Source organism: Gossypium raimondii, chromosome 4 (assembly GCF_025698545.1).
Source record: "Gossypium raimondii isolate GPD5lz chromosome 4, ASM2569854v1, whole genome shotgun sequence".
Classification (NCBI taxonomy): domain Eukaryota; kingdom Viridiplantae; phylum Streptophyta; class Magnoliopsida; order Malvales; family Malvaceae; genus Gossypium; species Gossypium raimondii.
The window spans coordinates 4855487-4874896 of record NC_068568.1 but is presented as its reverse complement, the minus strand read 5'-3'; the positions used below and the strand labels follow the sequence as shown (position 1 = coordinate 4874896).

The following is a 19410-nucleotide window of genomic DNA, read 5'->3' as shown; positions in this document are numbered from 1 at the left end:
ACATGAAGGATTGAATGAGCAATTCGAAGATTGGAGAAATAAATTTTATGTATTTTTACAAAATACACTTGAACTCACGTTAGCATTTCTATTAGTTTTATCAAATTGCAATAAAATTTGTTCTCAAAAAAAAAAGGAGGTTGAGGACTACTTACAGAGAGAGAGAGAGAGAGTAGAATTATATTCATAATCATGTTTAATTATCAAATGGAGTTCACAGAAAAAGTTATAAAAGAAAATAAACCATTCAAAGAAAAAGTAAAGGAAGAATTTAAATGAATTAAATCCAAAAATTATAAAAACAATATTTACAATTTAAAGCTTTTGTTGATATCTATACTTAAAGTTAATCCCCAGACCTAATGTAATTCTTGAATTTAACTTTTAGAGGAATATAATTAGAGGTGTTCAAATTTTGGTTAAAATCGAATTAATCGAATCGATTTAATTCTGTTAATTGGTTGATTAACTGATCTAATTTGTTCGGAGGTCCGTTAATGATTTTCTGAAAATTCGGTTATCAGTTAATTCAGTTTGAAATCAAGTAATTAACCGACTTAACCAAACTTAATAATTAATAATACAAATTATATGTAGTTTTAATTCGGATAATTTGGTCAAATGAACATTATAACTAATCTAACTAATCGAAATATTTTGGTTCGGTTAACTATTAAAGGATTAAAAAAATCGATTAGTTCGGTTAATACTAGTTCGGTTTAGTTAACCAAACGGTTAACCGTTTTAACACCCCTAAATGCAATGTCATTAAACTAAAAGGTTGGGTAAATTAGGAAGATTATTTGTATAAATTGAAAACAAAACATTCATTATAATTAAGGGTCATATATCAATTTAGTTTTACTTTTTACGTATAAAAACATTTTTACTAACCCAACATGAGGTTTACTTTTTTGCATATAAAAATAATTTTATTTAGAATAATTAGATTTATTTATTTTTTAATATGTTTATAATTGAATCGAATTAAAATTTTATGTACAATTGAAACAAGTCAAAATTCACCGATCATATTGCAATTAAATTTAAGTTCATGTGTAACTGATATATACTAACATTGATTGCATCCAAAATTATTATTTGATTAATGAAATTTGAATAACTTTTGTAATGTTAAATTAAACTAAGTTATGATATGAACTATTTTGTTCCATTGATTTTATGTACATTAGACACAACAGTTATAATTATGTTACGGTTCGTCTCTTTTATGTTATATTATGTGTTCAAAATATTATAAATTTATGCAAAAATATTACATGTTAATAATTTATTTTATATTGATTTTAACATGTTGATATATATATATTTTATATTTGTGTTAATATCTCAATCTATAAAATATTTCATATAATTTATTATAATGATTTAATTGTTGGGTCTAAATATAATTATTTAATCATTATATTTTTATTTAACATAATTATTATAAATATTATTTAAAATCTTAATCCAATTTCCCGAAAGACATTAACTATTTAAATCAAACACAAAAATATTTTCGTAATTAATAAATAATTTAAATAAATAGATTGGGTCGGTGGTGACTTGGTACGTTTTAATTGAATAGGCACATGGTGCAGGTGGTAACCCTACTAACATGCAACAAAGATTTAATTATTTAGTTGAATTTATATTTCATTATCTAAATTGCTATCTTTGTACCAACATCATTAGTTTATATTAATATGGTATAATAGTTAATTCGGTAGTAGCATACGGGAGCCTCTAATTTGTATGTTATGAAGTAGACATAAATAAAAATTTAATTTAAAAATATATATAAATTAGTTAAAAGTATAATTCTTTTTAATAAAAAACGAACATGGATAAATAGTTGTCCAAATATATCGGATTTGAATAGTTATTTGTCCAGTTTCATTCTAGATGTATTTTTAGTAAGTTTAATTGTTATTACTTTAGAAATATATAAAATATATACAATTAAATATATATAGTGTGAGAGCCTATAATGTTTTGAAAATTATGTATAAATTTATAATGTATAATAAACATTAATAAAAATTAAAATTTATAAACATATATAAATGAACTAAAATTTTATAAAGTTGTAATTATATATAACACTAAAAAGTACATCTATAATGAATCTAGATAAATGGTTTTCTAAATGCATTTGAATTTATCATTCTTGATGTAAAAGCTTTTTTTTTTGTATTTTATGAATTTATATATATATATTTAATTTCAAAACAATAATAATGTAACTAAACTTACTAAAAAGCACATTTAGAACTAATCTAGACAAATGGGTATTCAAATTCAAATGTATTTAGACAATCATTTGTTCATGTTCATTCTTGATGTAGAAAAAATTTATACCTTTTTTTTATTAATTTATGTATTCTAAAGCTTTTTCTAAAATTTATGTCTGTCACGTGGCATACTGAGATATTGCCATGTGTCACAACCGAATTGACTATCAGTATCTCGTCAACACAAAATAACGGTGTTAGTGCAGAGGTATCAACCTGAGTAAGAAAATACAAATTCATATACCAACTAGGTCCAAAAAAAGTTCATGTACCAACTACGTATTTTTGGACAAATTCAAGGAGCAAACTACATATTAACCCTTAAGATTTATTTAATTTTGTTTAAATAAAAATGAAATAATTTTAAAAAATAATTTTTTTCATAATTTAAAATTTACATTCATCAAATTATCTAAATATTTAATCACATTAATTTATCAAACATCACCTTAAATCGATTGAGTGTATGTGTAAGTTCTTACGTGAACTTTCTAAAACCAAATAAATTTTGTATCATCCATACCATTATTTAAAATTTTTATTAAATTAATGTTACAAGTCAATTAAATATCAAATCAGTTAAAAAATTACCTTAATGTTATTTCCTATTTAAAATAAATTATATTATTCAAAATATCTTAAATTTTTTATTTAAAAACAATAAAAATTGTGCATAAGGTGATCTTTGAACCTATACTAATTGCATTAATAAATTATTAAATTTAACACTCAACTAAAACTTAATTTTTATTCCGATAAAAACGATAAAATATTAACAATGTACATTCATATAGTACTTTTAATTTGGTGCATTTATGTGTCTAAATTTTATCTTACTTATAGATTAATCTTTTTTTCATTTATTATAATTTCAATTCATACGTTTAGTTATTTGTATAATTTTCAAGCAACAAATTCGACAAGGATTAGATATATCATTCATTTTAAGGATGTGAATTTAAAATAATAAGATAAAAACACTAGAAGCATAACAATAAAATGTGAATTTCACATTAATGTTTTTATAACATGAGAAAATTAAAAATCAAAACTTGGACAAAAATTCCATACTAGCATTGAGCTCAAAACAAACAAAAACACAAGAACAAGAACACCACATTTAGAAAAGAGATGTTCCCTTCCCTTTCTTGTCTCCACCAATCTCAAAGTGCTTGCACCTCTGCAAAAATCAACCCACCAAAATATTTTCTTAGCTCATGAATTACATACAACATCACAAAACAAAAAAACACGGTAGTGTTCGTGCACCAACCTTGATCGGATGCTGCGACACATGCTTGCAACCCTGGCATTGCAGCCTCAGCACAATCTTCTTGGTGGTTTTTGCCTAATTACATAATACAAATGTTTTGAGTCCCAAGAAATAGCAGCTTAGACTAAACTCTTCATTTTTCTTAAAATACCCGTGTCTGGCAACTTATCTATCACATATTGGAACATAAGTCTAGAGTATGATAACTCATAATTACAGAAATATTAACATACTCACATCAGACACATACTGATACACTCCTACTCTCAAGTCTTACCCCTCTTAGACCAGGTTACATAGGATAGCAATAATCAAAATGACAAAATAATTAACTAAACATCCATTACAAACAAGTATTATACAGGACAGAATTCTTGACTTTCTTCGACATATATTATTCAAGGATTAAAAGAAGCATTACAAACTAGTATCATACAAGACAGGATTCTTAATGTTTTTGACATATAACTAGCATTCATCCGAGGGTTAAAAGATCCATTACGAACTAGTATCATACAGGTCAGGATTCTTAATGTTTTTCGACATATAACTTGTATTCATCCAAGGGTTAAAAGATTCACTATTCTTAATGATTTCAACATATAACTCATATTCATCCAAGGGTTAAAAGATCCATTACAAACTAGTATCATACAGGACATGATTCTTAATGTTTTCAACGTATAACTCATATTCATCCAAGGTTAAAAGATCCATTACAAACTAGTATCATACAGGACAGGATTCTTAATGTTTTTGACATATAACTCGTATTCATCCAAGGGTTAAAAAAGTTACCTTCTTGTGGAACACTGGTTTGGTCTGACCACCATAACCGGATTGTTTGCGATCATAACGGCGTTTCCCTTGAGCAGCCAAACTATCCTTACCCTTCTTATACTGTGTAACCTTGTGCAATGTGTGCTTCCTGCACTCCTTGCTCTTGCAATAAGTCTTCTTGGTCTTAGGTACGTTCACCTGCAACACCAACACAATTACAGTCAAAACATAATAAAAAAATACCAAAATTTAGCACCATTTCCTCAAATGAATACCTAGATTAAAATTCAACCACAGCAATTTCACCATAAATTTATGGAAAAAGAAAAATAGTATCCCCAAATCAACAATCCCAGTTACGTCCAATGAATCCCGCAATCTTAACAACTTATTCGATTGATTATTTCCATTTCACAAACATTTTTTAGGGGGAAAAAAGACCCAAAATGGATGAATGAAACCAAAAAAAGAAGAGAAAGAGATACCATGGCTACGGCTGAATCGAGAGAACCTGAGAACTGTAAACTAGGAGGCGGCCACTCCAACAATCTAACAAAGATGCTACCAGTAATTATCGACTCTAGGGTTTTTAGTGGCTTTCTCGGCTTTTGGGTTTTGATTGGGCGGGTTTTTAAGCTTAAAAATGGATCATCGCCATATCCAACCCTAAACCTCCTTCCACGGCCCATTTTCCTTTTTTTTTTTTCTATTTGTCTCTCTCCATTATTTTATACAAAGGTTCAAACATTTTAATTGAATTGTCGGTATCGTATCAATTAAGTACTTCCATTCATCTACTCTTTAACTTGGACATAGTAGATCAAATCTGTCATAGAACATATTTAAAATACATAGATTAAATTATGAACAACTTGAATTTGATGCGTTAAAAAAATAGTAGTTAACCCAAATTTTATCGATAACTTGGTCAACATATTTTTAATGTACTTCTCATTAGATTCGAACCGGCATTTAACATCTACATTAACGGTTAGACTAACAAAGACTTGATTGATACAATACTAATACTTTGAATACTCAATTTAGAACATTTTAAAATTTAGGAAGATGATAATTAAAGGGTAAATCTAACAGGTTAGACATTGCATAAGATTCAAACAATAGCTTTATTAACATAGATCAATAATAGCCAAATGATAAAACATCCAAATTAAAAAGAAAAGAAAGCAAAACCCATTATTCTATCATCCTAAACATATCCAAATGCCACTCTAAATGATACAAATCTTTTCTCTATTTTGTGCTTACTTCATCAATATATGGTCCAATACCATGTGAATGAAAATAAGGAAAACATAACTATTAACATAAGGTTTAAATCCAAGACATCTCGTCAAACATTGTTCTTTAGGTAAACTTGAAGCTCTGATTCATGGCGCTTGATTAAGTTCACTTTAAGCCCATGCTTCATGTACATTGTCAAGGCAAGCTTTGGTACAACCACATGACCTTTTACCACCTCCACCCGATACCGATACAAGATCGAGGCTGCCACGAACTTCATTTGGTAATAAGCAAAATCCCTCCCTAAACACAGCCGTGGACCGCCGTTGAAGGCGGTGAATTTGTAAGCCGATTCGCTCATGTACCGGCCGTCTCGTAGCCATCTCTCCGGTTTATATTCCCTACAGTCTTTTCCCCATATGGCTTCCATTCTCCCCATTGCATAGATTGCATAAATAACTTTTGTCCCCTTTTTCAGCAATGTTCCATCTGGAAATGTATCATCTTCAACAACCTGAAAAGGGCAAAAAAAAAAAAAAAACACAATGAGCAAATGTTCCGTGAAGTGTTGACCAATTGATTAGATTTCAAACTTAAGGTCTTCACCTAAATCTTAGGTCATCAACTTTTAACAACACCCTCCTAGGATGTGCTTCTTAACCATACTGTGTGGTTAGTTGAACCATAATCTTGCAAAAACCCTTTCTAATTATCTATCCTTTATATGAAAGGTCTAATTTTGCCCCAAGTCCATATACTTTTCGGAATTTTGGAATTGAATCCCTTTACCTGGACTAAATTGAACAAAAAGTAAATGAATTACCTCCTTGTGATCCACAGGGACAGAAGGGTACAACCTTAGAGCCTCTGATAATGAAGCTTGTAAATAATCCATCTTCTTGATCTCCTCTGGTCTAAATATCAATGGACTCTTCAAATCGGCGCCGTTTTTCGTATCGTCTCTTTCATTAATAATCTTACATATCTCTGCAAGAATTTTCTGCTCCACCACGGGGTTCTTTTCAAGCAACCAGAAAAACCAGCTCAACGCCACTGAAGATGTATCTCTTCCGGCAAGTATAAAGTTAAGACAAATATCACGCAGGAACTTGTCGGAAAATGGCTTCCCTTGTTCATCTTTCAATCTCATAAACACTGTTAACAAATCTGATCTTTGCTTTTTGTCTTCGGTTTGTAATGACAGTTCCTTTTTCCTTGTCCTAATAACTTCTTCAGCGAATTCATCCACGCCCTTTATCGACTTTTTCAGCTTCTTTTCAGTGCCTAAATCAAGGCATCTCATGGTTTTCCATACGCATGTTGGGGTGACAAACCGCAGCAACGTCGCCTCGGTCGCGTCTTCGAACGCTTTGGCGAACGGTATTTCCGGTAATCCGAGACGGAGACACCCGGGGTCGACGCCGAAGGCGGTCATGCAAACGTTATCGAACGTTAATCTCAAAAGAACATCTTGAAGATCTATGGAGATTGATTGGTTCACTGCATTTTCCAACACGGGCAATAGCCTTGCATGGACGAGTTCCAACACTGACTCGGTCGTCAATTGCCGAAACTTCGCCGAATGGAACTCGATGCTCGCCGTTTTCCTTTGACGTTGCCACGTCTCGTCGTCGGCGTTGAATATCCCGTCACCGAGAAGATCTCGAGCGGTATCACGAAAATAAGGCCCTTTAGGGAAAACAGAGAATTTGGACTTAAGAAGATGCTCAAGGTTCCTAGGATCAGCCGTAACCACACAATTGAGACTACTAAACCATGGACCTTTGAACCTGAACGTCCCATTTTGTTCACAAAGTATGTCCGAAATCCACTCGTACAAATCGGACCGAAGACCGGACACCAACGACGGTAGCATGCCGAGAAACGGCCATACAGGCAGTCCATAACGTCGTCTTTGCCTCAACGAATTGATAACAACGAAGACCAAAGCAGCAACAACAAACTCCAAAACATGGAGATATTGTAAGAAAAACAACCGCCGGGAAACAAAGTTCCCGACGACTGCTTCATCGGAACTCATATTCGCGGTAACGTTGTTCATGCTTTAGGGATGAGAAAAAAAAAAAAAAGAAACACAAAGGAACCGAATATGAACTAATTTGGTATTGGAGACTGTGTTAGTTGCAAAGCATTATAAGGGATAAGCCAAGGCGTTTCTTGGCGTGAATGGTTTGGCCCAATTGGTTCGATTTGGTGAGCGGATTTTTTGTACGTGTAAATGCTTACACCCTTTAGCTGCCTTAAAACTCAATTCCTTAGAAATGAGAGTTTCAAGACATAAAAGTTGTGGGTTGTCGGGGAAATTTCACTCAATTAAGGAATAATTGGCAAACACAGATGAGAATGTGTGCAAAATGGGCATTTGATTTTGAGTGTGGAAGTTAAGTTTGTAGGAATAGAGGCATTTACACTCTGTTTTTGGCGATGTGGGATGAGAAAGTGGGTGGCGACGGGTAACCTAAGTGCAACTGTTTGCTTTTATCAATTTCTTGTTGTTTTGTTTTTGGTTTTAAGGTTACTTTATTGCTAGCTGACTAAATTCATTTTGTTTAAGAATTGTAGATTAGCTTAACTAGGTAGAAATTAAATTAAATTAGTTTGTGTGGCACCAATAATCTTGTATGATTACTTACCACCTACGCCTAATTTTTTATCACTCCACTTGGCAAACTACCTACCCCATAACCAATTTTTGTATGTCAATCTTTTATTCACTATTTCTTTCAACTGCTAATTTACATTATCTTGGGTGTGCTCAGAATGTTCATAAAAAATTATCATCCACACGTAATACACATGATACCAAGTACATGGGTAAAAATGTTGTGGAAGCCTTTGTATTAAGAGTTAAATCGTATTTTATCCTCTTTATTTAATAAATGAACATCAAAGAGCAAATTAGTCCTTTTGTTAAAAATTGGTCAGTATACGTCAGTACGAGGTACATGTGACATGTCATGTGCTAATATTTAGCTATGCCATCAATCACGCCAGTTTTTAGCAGAAATGATTAATTTACTCTTTTATTTAACGTACTTAAAATAATTTACCCATTTTTTTAGTAGAAAAAACAAAATATAATTTGCCCATGGATATATACATGGGACAAACACAAAATTAAGGTCAAATTAGTTTGGAGTGATTCAAGGAAAAGGCACATTTTCGTAACTAATTTGATCACACGAGACAAGTGGGGGCAAGTAATTTCCAAAGCTGGTGATGGAGGGAGGCAGCCTAAACTTTGCTCATAACCTCAAAGTATAAACGAGGTTGAAGCCAAATGTACTATTAGCAAGGGATAATTGAAGAATACATATATGTGGGTTTGAAATAAAATTAAAATTGTTATGAAATATATTTTAAAATAATCCATTAATATTAAGAAAATGTTAGAGACCTTATGGGTTTTGTTAAGTACAATTATTTGTTACTAAACTTGGTTTCACCTAACGATGATTTAAGTACGAAATATTAAATATTAATGTTAATAAGTGCAAAGGATTAATTTTGAAATTGACTTCCGCATCGTACTGATTTCTCACATTTATAAATAATAATTTGTACATTTGTTTTACTTTTAAGAATTTAACCATTCTATTTTTCGGATTTAGAAATCGCTTTCGATTATATATAACTACGTAACATTAAATATTTGGACTAATCAATAACGTTATAAAACATAGAGATCAAATCATGTTAAAAAGTAAAGTATAAAGATTTAATTTCAAATTCAAGTATAATAAAAGGACTAAAATTGAAATTAACTATTTTTACAATGGAAAGAAGAAAAAAAAAGCACCATCATGAAGGAAGGCCGTAACATTTTATTATACCGAGCAAATGTAACTTATTTTAGTCTAAATTTAGTATAAATAAATAAATTAGAAGCATGGACCTAATTGGACATTTTAAATTCTTCACATAAGACTTAATCATATAAACAACAAAATGTGAGGGATTGAATCTAGAATTATCCCTTATTATCTTCACCACTAATATAAGAACAAACTCATAAGTTCTATAATATCTATTCTCTTTGAGACAATACCTAAACCGATTGATAGCTCTTCTCCAACTCATAAATAGGATGATAATACGTTTCAACACACTCAAACTCACGTCCTCCTGTATTGGCAACAATATCCATGCTAATCGAGCTAAGACTCAATCGGCCTAAGATAGGGTAAACTAAAATCCTCTTAAATTCGTCTTTTGCCATTCCATTCCATGAATTTTTTAAAATTAATTTAAGCATCTCAAATCACAAACTCTAATATCCGTTTTTGCTTTGGTCTCCATTTGAGGTGTTCCCATTAGGAGATCATCCCTAAACTCAAAACCCCAATGCTTTTTGATTGAGGAACTAAAATGGATTTGGCTAATTCTTTCTCAAACTTTAACCCATTGTTTTAGTCTAATAATAGCTCTTTCTAAGAGATGTAAATTCCCCAAAACTAGAGTCTATAATCGTGCAGCTGGTTTCAGATGAGATCACTTGCCATTAAATTACACATAGTCAATAGGTTATATTTTGGGTTCACTTTATTTCCTCTTAAAAGGGTTCCAACAAAAACTCAGCCCAAAATTAGAGAAAAGAAAAGCCACAAGGAAGATTCTTCATATCTAAAGCCTAATTATGGTAAAATGGAGCCCATTTCATGTATATCATTCTTTAGGTGCATTCTGCTTTAATATGCTTTATGTTTTAAGGTCAACTTTATTAGCTTTTTCTTTAATTCAAAATTTGCTATTTTATGTTATATACTAGCAGGTTAGGGCCCAGTACCAATGTAGGTTATAGCTCAATAAAGCTAAAGCCCACAAGGTCACAAGCATTTAGCATGATGAACTATAAACAAGAGAATAATCTACTTGGTAGGAAGGATGTGCCATGCTATTGGTTCAGTGCTAAATTTGTATGGAATCGGTATGAAATTTTTAAACTTGATTTTCGTGTTTATAAAGTACCCCAAACAAAAGGTTATAGGGCAAACAAAGTGGCCACCGGTCAAACCAGCACACCAACAAAGCTAGTCCACTACCCCAATGAGCATTGATTGGGTCTAAGGAAAAATATCTTTCTCTTTGAACCATAAATTCTTTGCTTAAGTTGTCTGGTTTCTTCTTTATAGAGGTGTTTATGGGCTGGATTCAACTAAAAATTCAGGTCCATTTATTAGGCTGGGCTCGACCCTACTCGAAAAATTGGCCTAAAATTTTACCGAAGTTCGACCTAGATAAAAATATTAAAATTTGGACCCGACCTAGTCCACCCGTATTAATTTTTTATATTATTTTTATATAATTTTTAAATATATATAATATATCAAAAATACTAAAAACATCAAAATAAATATTTCTCAACAAATTGAAAATAAATTTTAAAAAATATATAGACTTAAATAACAGTAAGATAAATACAACTTAACAAGTAAATACCTCTAAAATAATAACAAATTTAACAAATGTGTTTAAAATAATAACAAAATTAACAATAAAATAAGTTTTATACAATATCCAAACGTTAACAACAAAATAGTAGCAATATAATAATAAAATATTAGTAAAAAAATGAGAAAATAACAAAAAATAACATTAAAAAAAGAACAGATTTTTTTGTCCTTTAGTGAATTCGGGCCGGGCTAAAAATGCCTTAGCTGAGGCCCGACTTATTTTTTAAACGGGCCTTATTTTTATCATTTTTAATTAGATTTGAATTTTTTCATAAAGAAAAAACTGAAAATAAATTTGATTTCTCATTCTTCTATTGAAAAAAGATAAAAAATAAGGTGAAATTACACTTTTATACAATCACTTTTCTTTGTTAAACTACTCAAATTTGAATGAAAAATTAATGTTGATTAACTTTCTTGATGTGACATTTATAGATATATGTGATGTTAACAAATAATTAAAATTTTAAAATATTGAAATAAAAATTTATTAAAATTATTTTAAAATTAAAAAAATTAACAAATACATTAAAAATATTAAAAATTTATATACAAACTAAATAAAATTAAAAAAATGAACAAAAACTTATATTAATCGTTTTCATTTTCTTCTTTTATGTTTAAAAATTGAACAAAAACAAAAGATCTCTGTCAAGCTTTCCTCAGGCGGTCGCTGCTCACTTCTATTGCCGGTCTCCGACATCACCCCGACTAGTACCACCACCAAAATGAAGCTCTCCTCACCCTCTATACATCCAGCGATTGAGATTTCTCCTAGGAAAAATCAAAATCTTTGAAACCCCAAGCACGATTTCGACTCCAACAGCCTCAATCTGTTGCCATCCGTCGTCATATGGATTCGGTTTCGTATTATATGTCTCCTCTTGTCGTCGGCCACCTTCTCATTGTCTAGATTTGCAGAAGGATACCTGGAACTCTGCTTTTCTTGTCAATTTCCGCTTCTTTGTTCTTCCATTTTTATTTTTCGATTTCTACTTTCTGATTTCTGTTTGGGTTGTTGCAGAGGCTATGCTGGGGTGGCTAGCAGTGGCATTGGCCTCCCTAAAAATGAAAATTTTCAATTCAATCCCTCTAGAAATAATAAATATTATTTACAAATTAATTACGGTAAAATTTCACTTTGATCTCTCAAATATGAAAAAGAAATCCATTCAATCCCTTCGAAAATAATGAAATTATAAACTAATACATGGTAAAATTACATTTTTATCTTTCAAAAAAAATTGTAATTTAGTTCCGGCCCCCTAAAATAATTCTTGGCTTCGCCCCAGAGTTGTTAGGATCTTGATTTAAGGGCTCGGGTATGGTAAAATGTTAGATTATTTGTAAAGGGTTATTGCGGTCGTAGATAGTGATGAGGGGTGCTACCCGTCAGACTTGTTCATGATAAATACCCAGAGAGGCAAGAACAAACTCACTTCAAAAATCAGTTTTTTGAGTGAAACAAAAAAATACCCAGAGAGCCAAAAGAAACATATTTCAATTATAATCTAAAATAAACCCATTAATCTTAGGGACCAAATAAATCAACCCAGATCATGAAATTTGAAGCTAAAAGAAGAAAAAGTGTTGAGAAATTTTACTAGCTTGAAGCTTCTTGTGAAGCTTGTTGATTTCCAGCACCTCTTCTCGTTCTTTGCTTAACTGATCGAGTTCCCTTGAGCTTTTCAAGTTTGAAGTTCGAAGCTTGGATTTTCTTTTTTTTTTTTACTTTAATGAATCAATCCTTGATTTGATCAAAAGTTAATAATCAAGCTTATAATTTATAAATAAATAAATAAATAAAATTTAATCGGTGGATAATTTTTAAAAAAACTTTATAATTTATCTGTGTTTATATATTTTTAAATATATTTTAAATTTTATAAAATTTTAATTAATTACTGAGGTGGCATAGTAGCTGAGTGGATTGGATGCCACGTCAATAAAATTGTTAACTATTTCATCTAAATTTGAGTAATTTAACCAAAAAACACAAATTAAAAATTAAGAAGAGAAGAAAAGGAAAAAAGGTTAAAATGATTTTCTTTTGTATAATTGAAAGGAAAATCAAAGGCAAAGTAAAAGACAACCCCAACTCTTAATGACATTAAGATAATGTTCAAAACTTTGAAATGAAATGTGTTTAAGTCTCTTTGAGGAATATGGGTTGAAGATAGTTATTGGGTTGATAAAAGGACTCAAGCCTAGAAGATAAAGAAAGATTATGAGAGCGTCTATGTTAGTACTTTGAAATGCTCTCTGATACTTCAGTTGGTAAAAAGGAAAGTGATTATAGATCGAGAAAATAATTTTATAAAGTCACAAGAATTTTAATACCATACCTTAGTTCACTATATCTAACTTTTATGCAATGATAATCTTCAAGATATCTTTTCTTACATCTTGAAGATTATCATTGCATAAAAGTGTGTTCAAAGTGATAGTTAATTATTGCAAACTTATGACAAATACTATTTGTTAGTTTGATAATTACTCGCTATTTGTACATAATACCAAAAAGTAAACAAATAACTAGTGAATGAGTTAAAATGTCAACTTCTCTCATTTTAATCTTAGATGGTATCTATTTTACTATTAATTATTAAACTTTTACCCTAGTTGTAATAATAATTGTAACAAAAAAGCTAATTGCATGTTACTCAGTGATTTAAAATAGAAAAGAAAAAGCCCAATGTCTTTCACAAAAGAAAGGCCCACTAATATTAGTTTCAACCTTATGTAATAAAAATATAGAATTAAAATTAAATACTAATTGAATTTCATGCGTCGATAGTGTTCATTGTCCTAGGTGTAGCTTGTGTTTGAGTTGCACTAATCATGTTGGTTGTTTGAGTTTTGTCTTGTTATTATAATTCACCAAGAAAAATTAAATAGTAATTAAAATTTTAATAGAGCTGAAATTAACCGCTCCTGAACCATTAAATGGTTATTTAATTTTAAGTTCAAATTTTATACTGAAATCGAAAAGAAAAATTAAAGTTAAAAAAGACAAAAGAAGAAATAAAGACAAAAGTATAGTATTATTGTACCAAACCAAAGATAAAATAGCAAGTACGAGTCTCACGAGACTTTGGGCACCGCCATGGGATTTTTATTTTCATTTTTAACTATTATTAATGGTTGATTAAAGGGAAGATTTTTTTTTTATATATTTTTCAAAAATTTTGGATGTAATTGTTATAATTAGTTTGATTGAGGGTGGGTCGATTTCGGATTTGCAATAGAGATATTATTTTCGAGGTATGTATGTTTAGTTTTTAATATTTTTTTATGTCTCTTAATTCCACGAAGAGCTGTTGATGGATTGACAGAGATTTAGTGTACTTGAATCCAAGTGGTAGAATATTAAAAATAATTTTTTAAGAATCCATATTGCTATTTATCTAATTTTATAATAAAATTTAATTAAAGGAAACTCGATAAATAAAAAATAAAAAATAATTCGACTCTTTGGATACTCCCATTATATATAAAACAGAACCCTCTACGGACTCTCTCACTTCTACATTACCCCCTTGGAGCTGTTGCCAATTTCAATGGCAAAGCTAAGCCCCTGTTTTCTCCTCTGCTGTTTTCTCTTCATTCATATCCCCACCTTCACCCAAAGCAGACAACCCTCCTACGCCGAACAGCAAGAGACCGACAGGGTGACGAACTTGCCTGGACAGCCGCCGGTGAAGTTCCGGCACTATGCTGGGTACGTCAAGCTCCGACCTCAAGACTCCAAAGCCTTGTTCTACTGGTTTTTCGAAGCCCAAGATGGAGTTTCCGACAAGCCCCTAGTTCTTTGGCTTAATGGAGGTTGGCATCTTCTTTACATAGTCTCTCTTTTCATTGCTTTACATACGTAATGCTTAAAGAAAACTTAAAATGATAGGGAAGAGTCAAAGATGAAACAGATTTTCAAACATTTGTCCCTAAAGGACTTTGATTGGAGCAGAGCAGCTGATGAGTGCTGTGATTTATTATTATTATTTACTTCATTCACATAAAAATAATGCAAAATTAAATTCGTTTTTATCACATAAACCATCATCAAATATTTTTTTTATCTAAAATTAATTTCAATTTTCAATCCCAAAAACTAAATGTTTTGCTCTTGGCAAGAGACAAAAATCATCAACTAACCAGAAAAGAGCTGAGTTTTGGCCAAATGAGTTTTAGATATACGAAGAAAAAAATGAAAAATTTTAGTTAGCTTAAAATAGTTCATACGTCTTTGTTCCCTTCATAAATTTAAAATTTAGTCTATTTTTAAATTTTAAAATTTAACACTATTAAAAATAATTGTTATAATTAACTTAAATTTAACAAAATAATTCTAATAATATTAACAAATTAATATGAATTTTAAGACTAGGTTTAAAATTTACTATAATTTATAATATATTACAACTTTTTAATTATAAAAAACCTGTTTTCATAATTAAAAAATGCATATTCTCGAAAACACAATAATTGTACAGTGTGCAGCAGCAGTGTTTCTTCCCAGAATAATCGTTCATTCATTTGTCGGCCTATGAACTTGAAATTTATAACAGTTCCATCCTTCCTTTCTTAAGTTTTCGCCTACTTTTGGTGTAATTTTTACGAATCTGATGATACGTTTTAATGCTCTTAAACTCATATTTTCTTTTATTGCCAAACAATAATCTATTTTTATATTTATTATTTATTTGTTTACAATAATGAATAACTTAGCTAATAATAAACATATTGTCCTATCAGTTTGGCACGAAAGTCAAATTTTGGAGTTCCTAAATTAATGCTAGTATATATGAGTGTGAAATATTTTTCAAAATTGGCACATCCCTTACTTACTTTGACCCTACCTGTTGGGGGCCCATTACCTTTGAGACTTTGACTCAATGTGTCCATCTCCTACAAAATTAATATCTTTTTTTCTATCAATAAACATGAGCCGTCCGATCAATGCCCAACTTGTTCTATATTTTACTATATGCTTTTATTGATTTTTTTTTTAAATTACTTCTTGCCTTTTATGGGATGGTGTAATTAATAATTATTGACTATAACAATAAAATCCAACGGATTTTATGAGAGTTGAATTGTATTTTATTTTTTTATTAAAAAAAAATAAATTTATTAATGCACGTTAGATCAAAGAACTAATCTATCATTCTATTAAAAATTTTATTTATTTTTACTGTTTTAAAAAAAATCAGGGTACACAATCTGGTTTAATTATATGAAAGAAATAGTTGTGGGTCCAATGCTTGTGGCTACATGTGACTGACAAATTCTTATGTGTAGATATTTTGGGTTTGAGGCCCACCTGCTCCCCCAATTCTAGTGAATTAGTAGAGTTACCCCCATAACCAGTTTCCCCTTTCTTGTCAAAACCATATATTTCTTTCTCTTTTTTTTGGTTGGTAAGAAGCTTCTCTTTGTCTTTAAACAAAATTTATTTTATTTTAGATTAATTGGGTTCAATTTGAAGGGATTAAATTAATGTTTAGATAGTATAACAAGAAAAAGAGATGAATTGTGATGGCATTGACTGAAATGGCAATGTTTTAGGACCTGGTTGCTCATCAGTGGCCTACGGAGCAGCACAAGAACTTGGTCCTTTCCTTATTCGTAGCAATGGCACCCGCCTTACTTTTAACAAATTCTCTTGGAACAAAGGTACCCCCATTACTTCCATTCAAGTATATATACATATATCTTTCTTGATTTCCAATACTAACTTGTTATATATACACATGGTTATGTAGTTGCAAACATACTGTTTTTGGAGGCACCAGTTGGAGTGGGGTTTTCATACACCAACAATTCCCACGATTTACATAAACTGGGTGATCAAGTTACAGCAGCCGACTCTTATACTTTCTTAATTAATTGGTTCAAAAGGTTCCCTAACTTCAAATCCCATGACTTTTACATTGCTGGAGAGAGCTATGCTGGTATATGGTTACCCTTCCATTTATATATATAAAATATATATGAACCATCATTCATGTTTTCCTTTTCTTGCTTTTGTCTCCGTCAGGTCATTATGTTCCCCAGCTGGCTCAACTCATTTATGACAAAAACCAAGGGTCAAGTCCAGACTCCTACATTAATTTCAAGGGATTCATGGTATGTGTTGAGTCGAGTTGGAGCTGAATTGGAAAGTTGAGATAACAATAGATACTTATGTTTGTTTGGGTGTTTTGGTAATGTATTCAGATCGGAAATGCTGCGATCAACGAACCGACAGACACGTTGGGGCTGTTCGATTATGCATGGAGCCACGCCATCATTTCGGACCAACTCTACGACCAAATAAACAAGGAATGTGACTTTAAACAAACTAATAATCTAACGGTTCAATGCGCCGATCATATGAAAGGTTTCATGGATGCTTATGCTAACATCGATATGTACAGCATCTACACTCCCGTTTGCATTAAAGCTCTTGGAACAAGACGAACCTATCCCAAACTCCCTGTAGCTCCTCGTCTCCTCTCCCAACATGTAATTCCCCAAATAAACCCTATATGTATGTATGTGTATGCACTGGTTTGCTAAAATGCTTGATTTGGAATAGGGTATTTGGCATATGCTACCAAGGGGCTATGATCCATGCACAGAAGGGTATGTTGAGAAGTACTTCAACAGAGAAGATGTTCAAAGTGCATTGCATGCTAATCTCACAAAGCTTTCATATCCCTACACTACATGCAGGTATAAAAAAGCTTTCTTATTAATCTATGCTATGATTATGGTACGTAGGCAGAGAGAATCCTGGAGCTTTCGAGCATTTAATGACAGCATGTGTTTAATCATCGATGTAGAGCTTTCTTTCTGTTTACACTAACACATAAAATTTAATGAATACAAGAAGTGCCACTTTATTTGACCTTTCCTTTTCTCTTCACTATGGCATCCAAACTGTTAAATGCCCTACCACTATAGAAACAAGCTATCGTTCAAGCTTTTCTTTCTGTTTATCTCTTGATTTGAATGTTATTGACTTACTCGGCAACATAAATATTGGCAGTGGTGAAATCCAAGGTTGGAATGACTCGCCCGACTCTGTTTTGCCCATCATTCAAAAACTCCTCACTGCTGGCCTACGTATTTGGATTTACAGGTACATACATACATACATACATACATACAAAACATTTTGTTTTAATTGAATGAATGTTGTTGTTATGGCAGTGGGGATACAGATGGGAGGGTGCCAGTGACATCAACGAGGTACAGCATAAAGAAAATGGGACTAAAAGTAAAAGAAGAATGGAGGGCATGGTTCCACCAGAGCCAAGTGGGTGGATGGGTAGAGGTGTATGAAGGGGGACTGACGTTTGCCACCGTGCGTGGTGCTGGCCATCAAGTCCCCGTCTTTGCTCCTCGCCAGTCCCTTTCTCTCTTCACCCATTTCCTCTCTGCCGACACCTTGCCTTCTTCACGTTTCTAGCCGCTAGCTAGCTACTTGCTAATGCTATCGATTATGTTTCACCAACCATAATTTGGACGTTTCCTTCATTACATTTCGCTATTTTAGGCTTTTTAGCTACCAATCACCTCCAAGTTCCTCATTGAATTTTTTTACCTCGTGATTTTGATACACTTGTGTTTTTCATGATTGCATTATTGCTATAATCATTTTTTTTATGATTTTTGAAATAATTGATTATTGAAATTATATACTGTTTAACAAAACACCTCAACGAATAATATAAATTTATAGAAGATCTTATCAAATAATATACATAAATGTTTATATTTATGTAAAACACAACTTTAAACAAATAAATTAAATAAATATTTATATTTATTTAAAACATCATATTTAAAAACAATTAAATAAACAACTTTAAACAATTAAATAAATTAAATAAATATTAATATTTATTTAAAACATCGAATTTTGCTAGATGTTGAGGCTTGAATTTTTAAAACAGATTCGGCCGCTCCTATGGTACTTGGAGAAACGTTGGTCGTCTGTCTCCTAGAATACAACAACAAAATAATCGCGGCAGTAGTACCTTTGCAGTGATCAACGAACAGACCTTACCTTCTTCTATCATCGAAGCATTTGAAAAATTTCGAGAGAAAAAGAAAGAATTTTTGAAAGTGAAAAATTCGTTGTGTGTCTATAAAGAATTATGCAGTATCTTTCACTAATCAAGAATATGCCTCAAAGTTTCCAAAAATTACATTTTTTTCAACACGTACTTGAAAATATGCTTATTAAAAGTTTATATAAAATTCAATTAGATTCAAATCTCCCAATGGATAGATTTTTAACTTTTTATTATAGTTTTTAAAATTGGTATAATAGCAACTTTAATCCTCAAAATTG

General features: G+C 31.2%; 3 protein-coding genes and 1 long non-coding RNA gene across 4 annotated transcripts; 1 reads left to right on the top strand and 3 right to left on the bottom strand.

Annotated features, from left to right (window-relative positions):
- Window positions 1-3286: 3286 nt before the first annotated feature.
- LOC105780489 (60S ribosomal protein L44) lies at window positions 3287-5030 on the bottom strand. The gene is made up of 4 exons (XM_012604857.2): window positions 4836-5030; window positions 4369-4548; window positions 3571-3645; window positions 3287-3477 (listed from the first exon to the last, which is right to left on the bottom strand). Exons 1-4 carry the CDS (start codon window positions 4836-4838, stop codon window positions 3418-3420), a joined length of 318 nt encoding a protein of 105 aa, XP_012460311.2. The 5' UTR covers window positions 4839-5030; the 3' UTR covers window positions 3287-3417.
- A 428-nt stretch (window positions 5031-5458) lies between these two features.
- Window positions 5459-8028, bottom strand: LOC105780488 (cytochrome P450 86B1). The gene is made up of 2 exons (XM_012604856.2): window positions 6419-8028; window positions 5459-6109 (listed from the first exon to the last, which is right to left on the bottom strand). The coding sequence occupies exons 1-2, from the start codon at window positions 7655-7657 to the stop codon at window positions 5705-5707; spliced, it is 1644 nt and encodes a 547-aa protein (XP_012460310.1). The 5' UTR covers window positions 7658-8028; the 3' UTR covers window positions 5459-5704.
- Window positions 8029-11555: 3527 nt separating this feature from the next.
- LOC105780490 (uncharacterized) lies at window positions 11556-12810 on the bottom strand. The gene is made up of 2 exons (XR_001129284.2): window positions 12674-12810; window positions 11556-12131 (listed from the first exon to the last, which is right to left on the bottom strand). It is a non-coding gene; the product is annotated as an uncharacterized LOC105780490 (long non-coding RNA).
- Window positions 12811-14575: 1765 nt separating this feature from the next.
- LOC105780459 (serine carboxypeptidase-like 35) lies at window positions 14576-18734 on the top strand. The gene is made up of 8 exons (XM_012604814.2): window positions 14576-14894; window positions 16635-16742; window positions 16832-17020; window positions 17107-17195; window positions 17286-17573; window positions 17647-17783; window positions 18100-18192; window positions 18264-18734. Exons 1-8 carry the CDS (start codon window positions 14630-14632, stop codon window positions 18520-18522), a joined length of 1428 nt encoding a protein of 475 aa, XP_012460268.1. The 5' UTR covers window positions 14576-14629; the 3' UTR covers window positions 18523-18734.
- Window positions 18735-19410: the final 676 nt, after the last annotated feature.

What these genes read in the sequence shown, in the direction of transcription:
- LOC105780488 (XM_012604856.2), bottom strand. Translation starts at nt 7,657, where the DNA reads ATGAACAACGTTACCGCGAATATGAGTTCCGATGAAGCAGTCGTCGGG. An exon ending in TCCCTGTGGATCACAAGGAG is followed by an intron (nt 6,110 to 6,418) that starts GTAATTCATTTA and finishes TGCCCTTTTCAG; the next exon opens with GTTGTTGAAGATGATACATT.
- LOC105780489 (XM_012604857.2), bottom strand. An exon ending in AACCAGTGTTCCACAAGAAG is followed by an intron (nt 3,646 to 4,368) that starts GTAACTTTTTTA and finishes TTATGTAATTAG; the next exon opens with GCAAAAACCACCAAGAAGAT. An exon ending in TGTCGCAGCATCCGATCAAG is followed by an intron (nt 3,478 to 3,570) that starts GTTGGTGCACGA and finishes TGATTTTTGCAG; the next exon opens with AGGTGCAAGCACTTTGAGAT.
- LOC105780459 (XM_012604814.2), top strand. Translation starts at nt 14,630, where the DNA reads ATGGCAAAGCTAAGCCCCTGTTTTCTCCTCTGCTGTTTTCTCTTCATT. An exon ending in AGTTCTTTGGCTTAATGGAG is followed by an intron (nt 14,895 to 16,634) that starts GTTGGCATCTTC and finishes GCAATGTTTTAG; the next exon opens with GACCTGGTTGCTCATCAGTG. An exon ending in CTCGTCTCCTCTCCCAACAT is followed by an intron (nt 17,574 to 17,646) that starts GTAATTCCCCAA and finishes GATTTGGAATAG; the next exon opens with GGTATTTGGCATATGCTACC.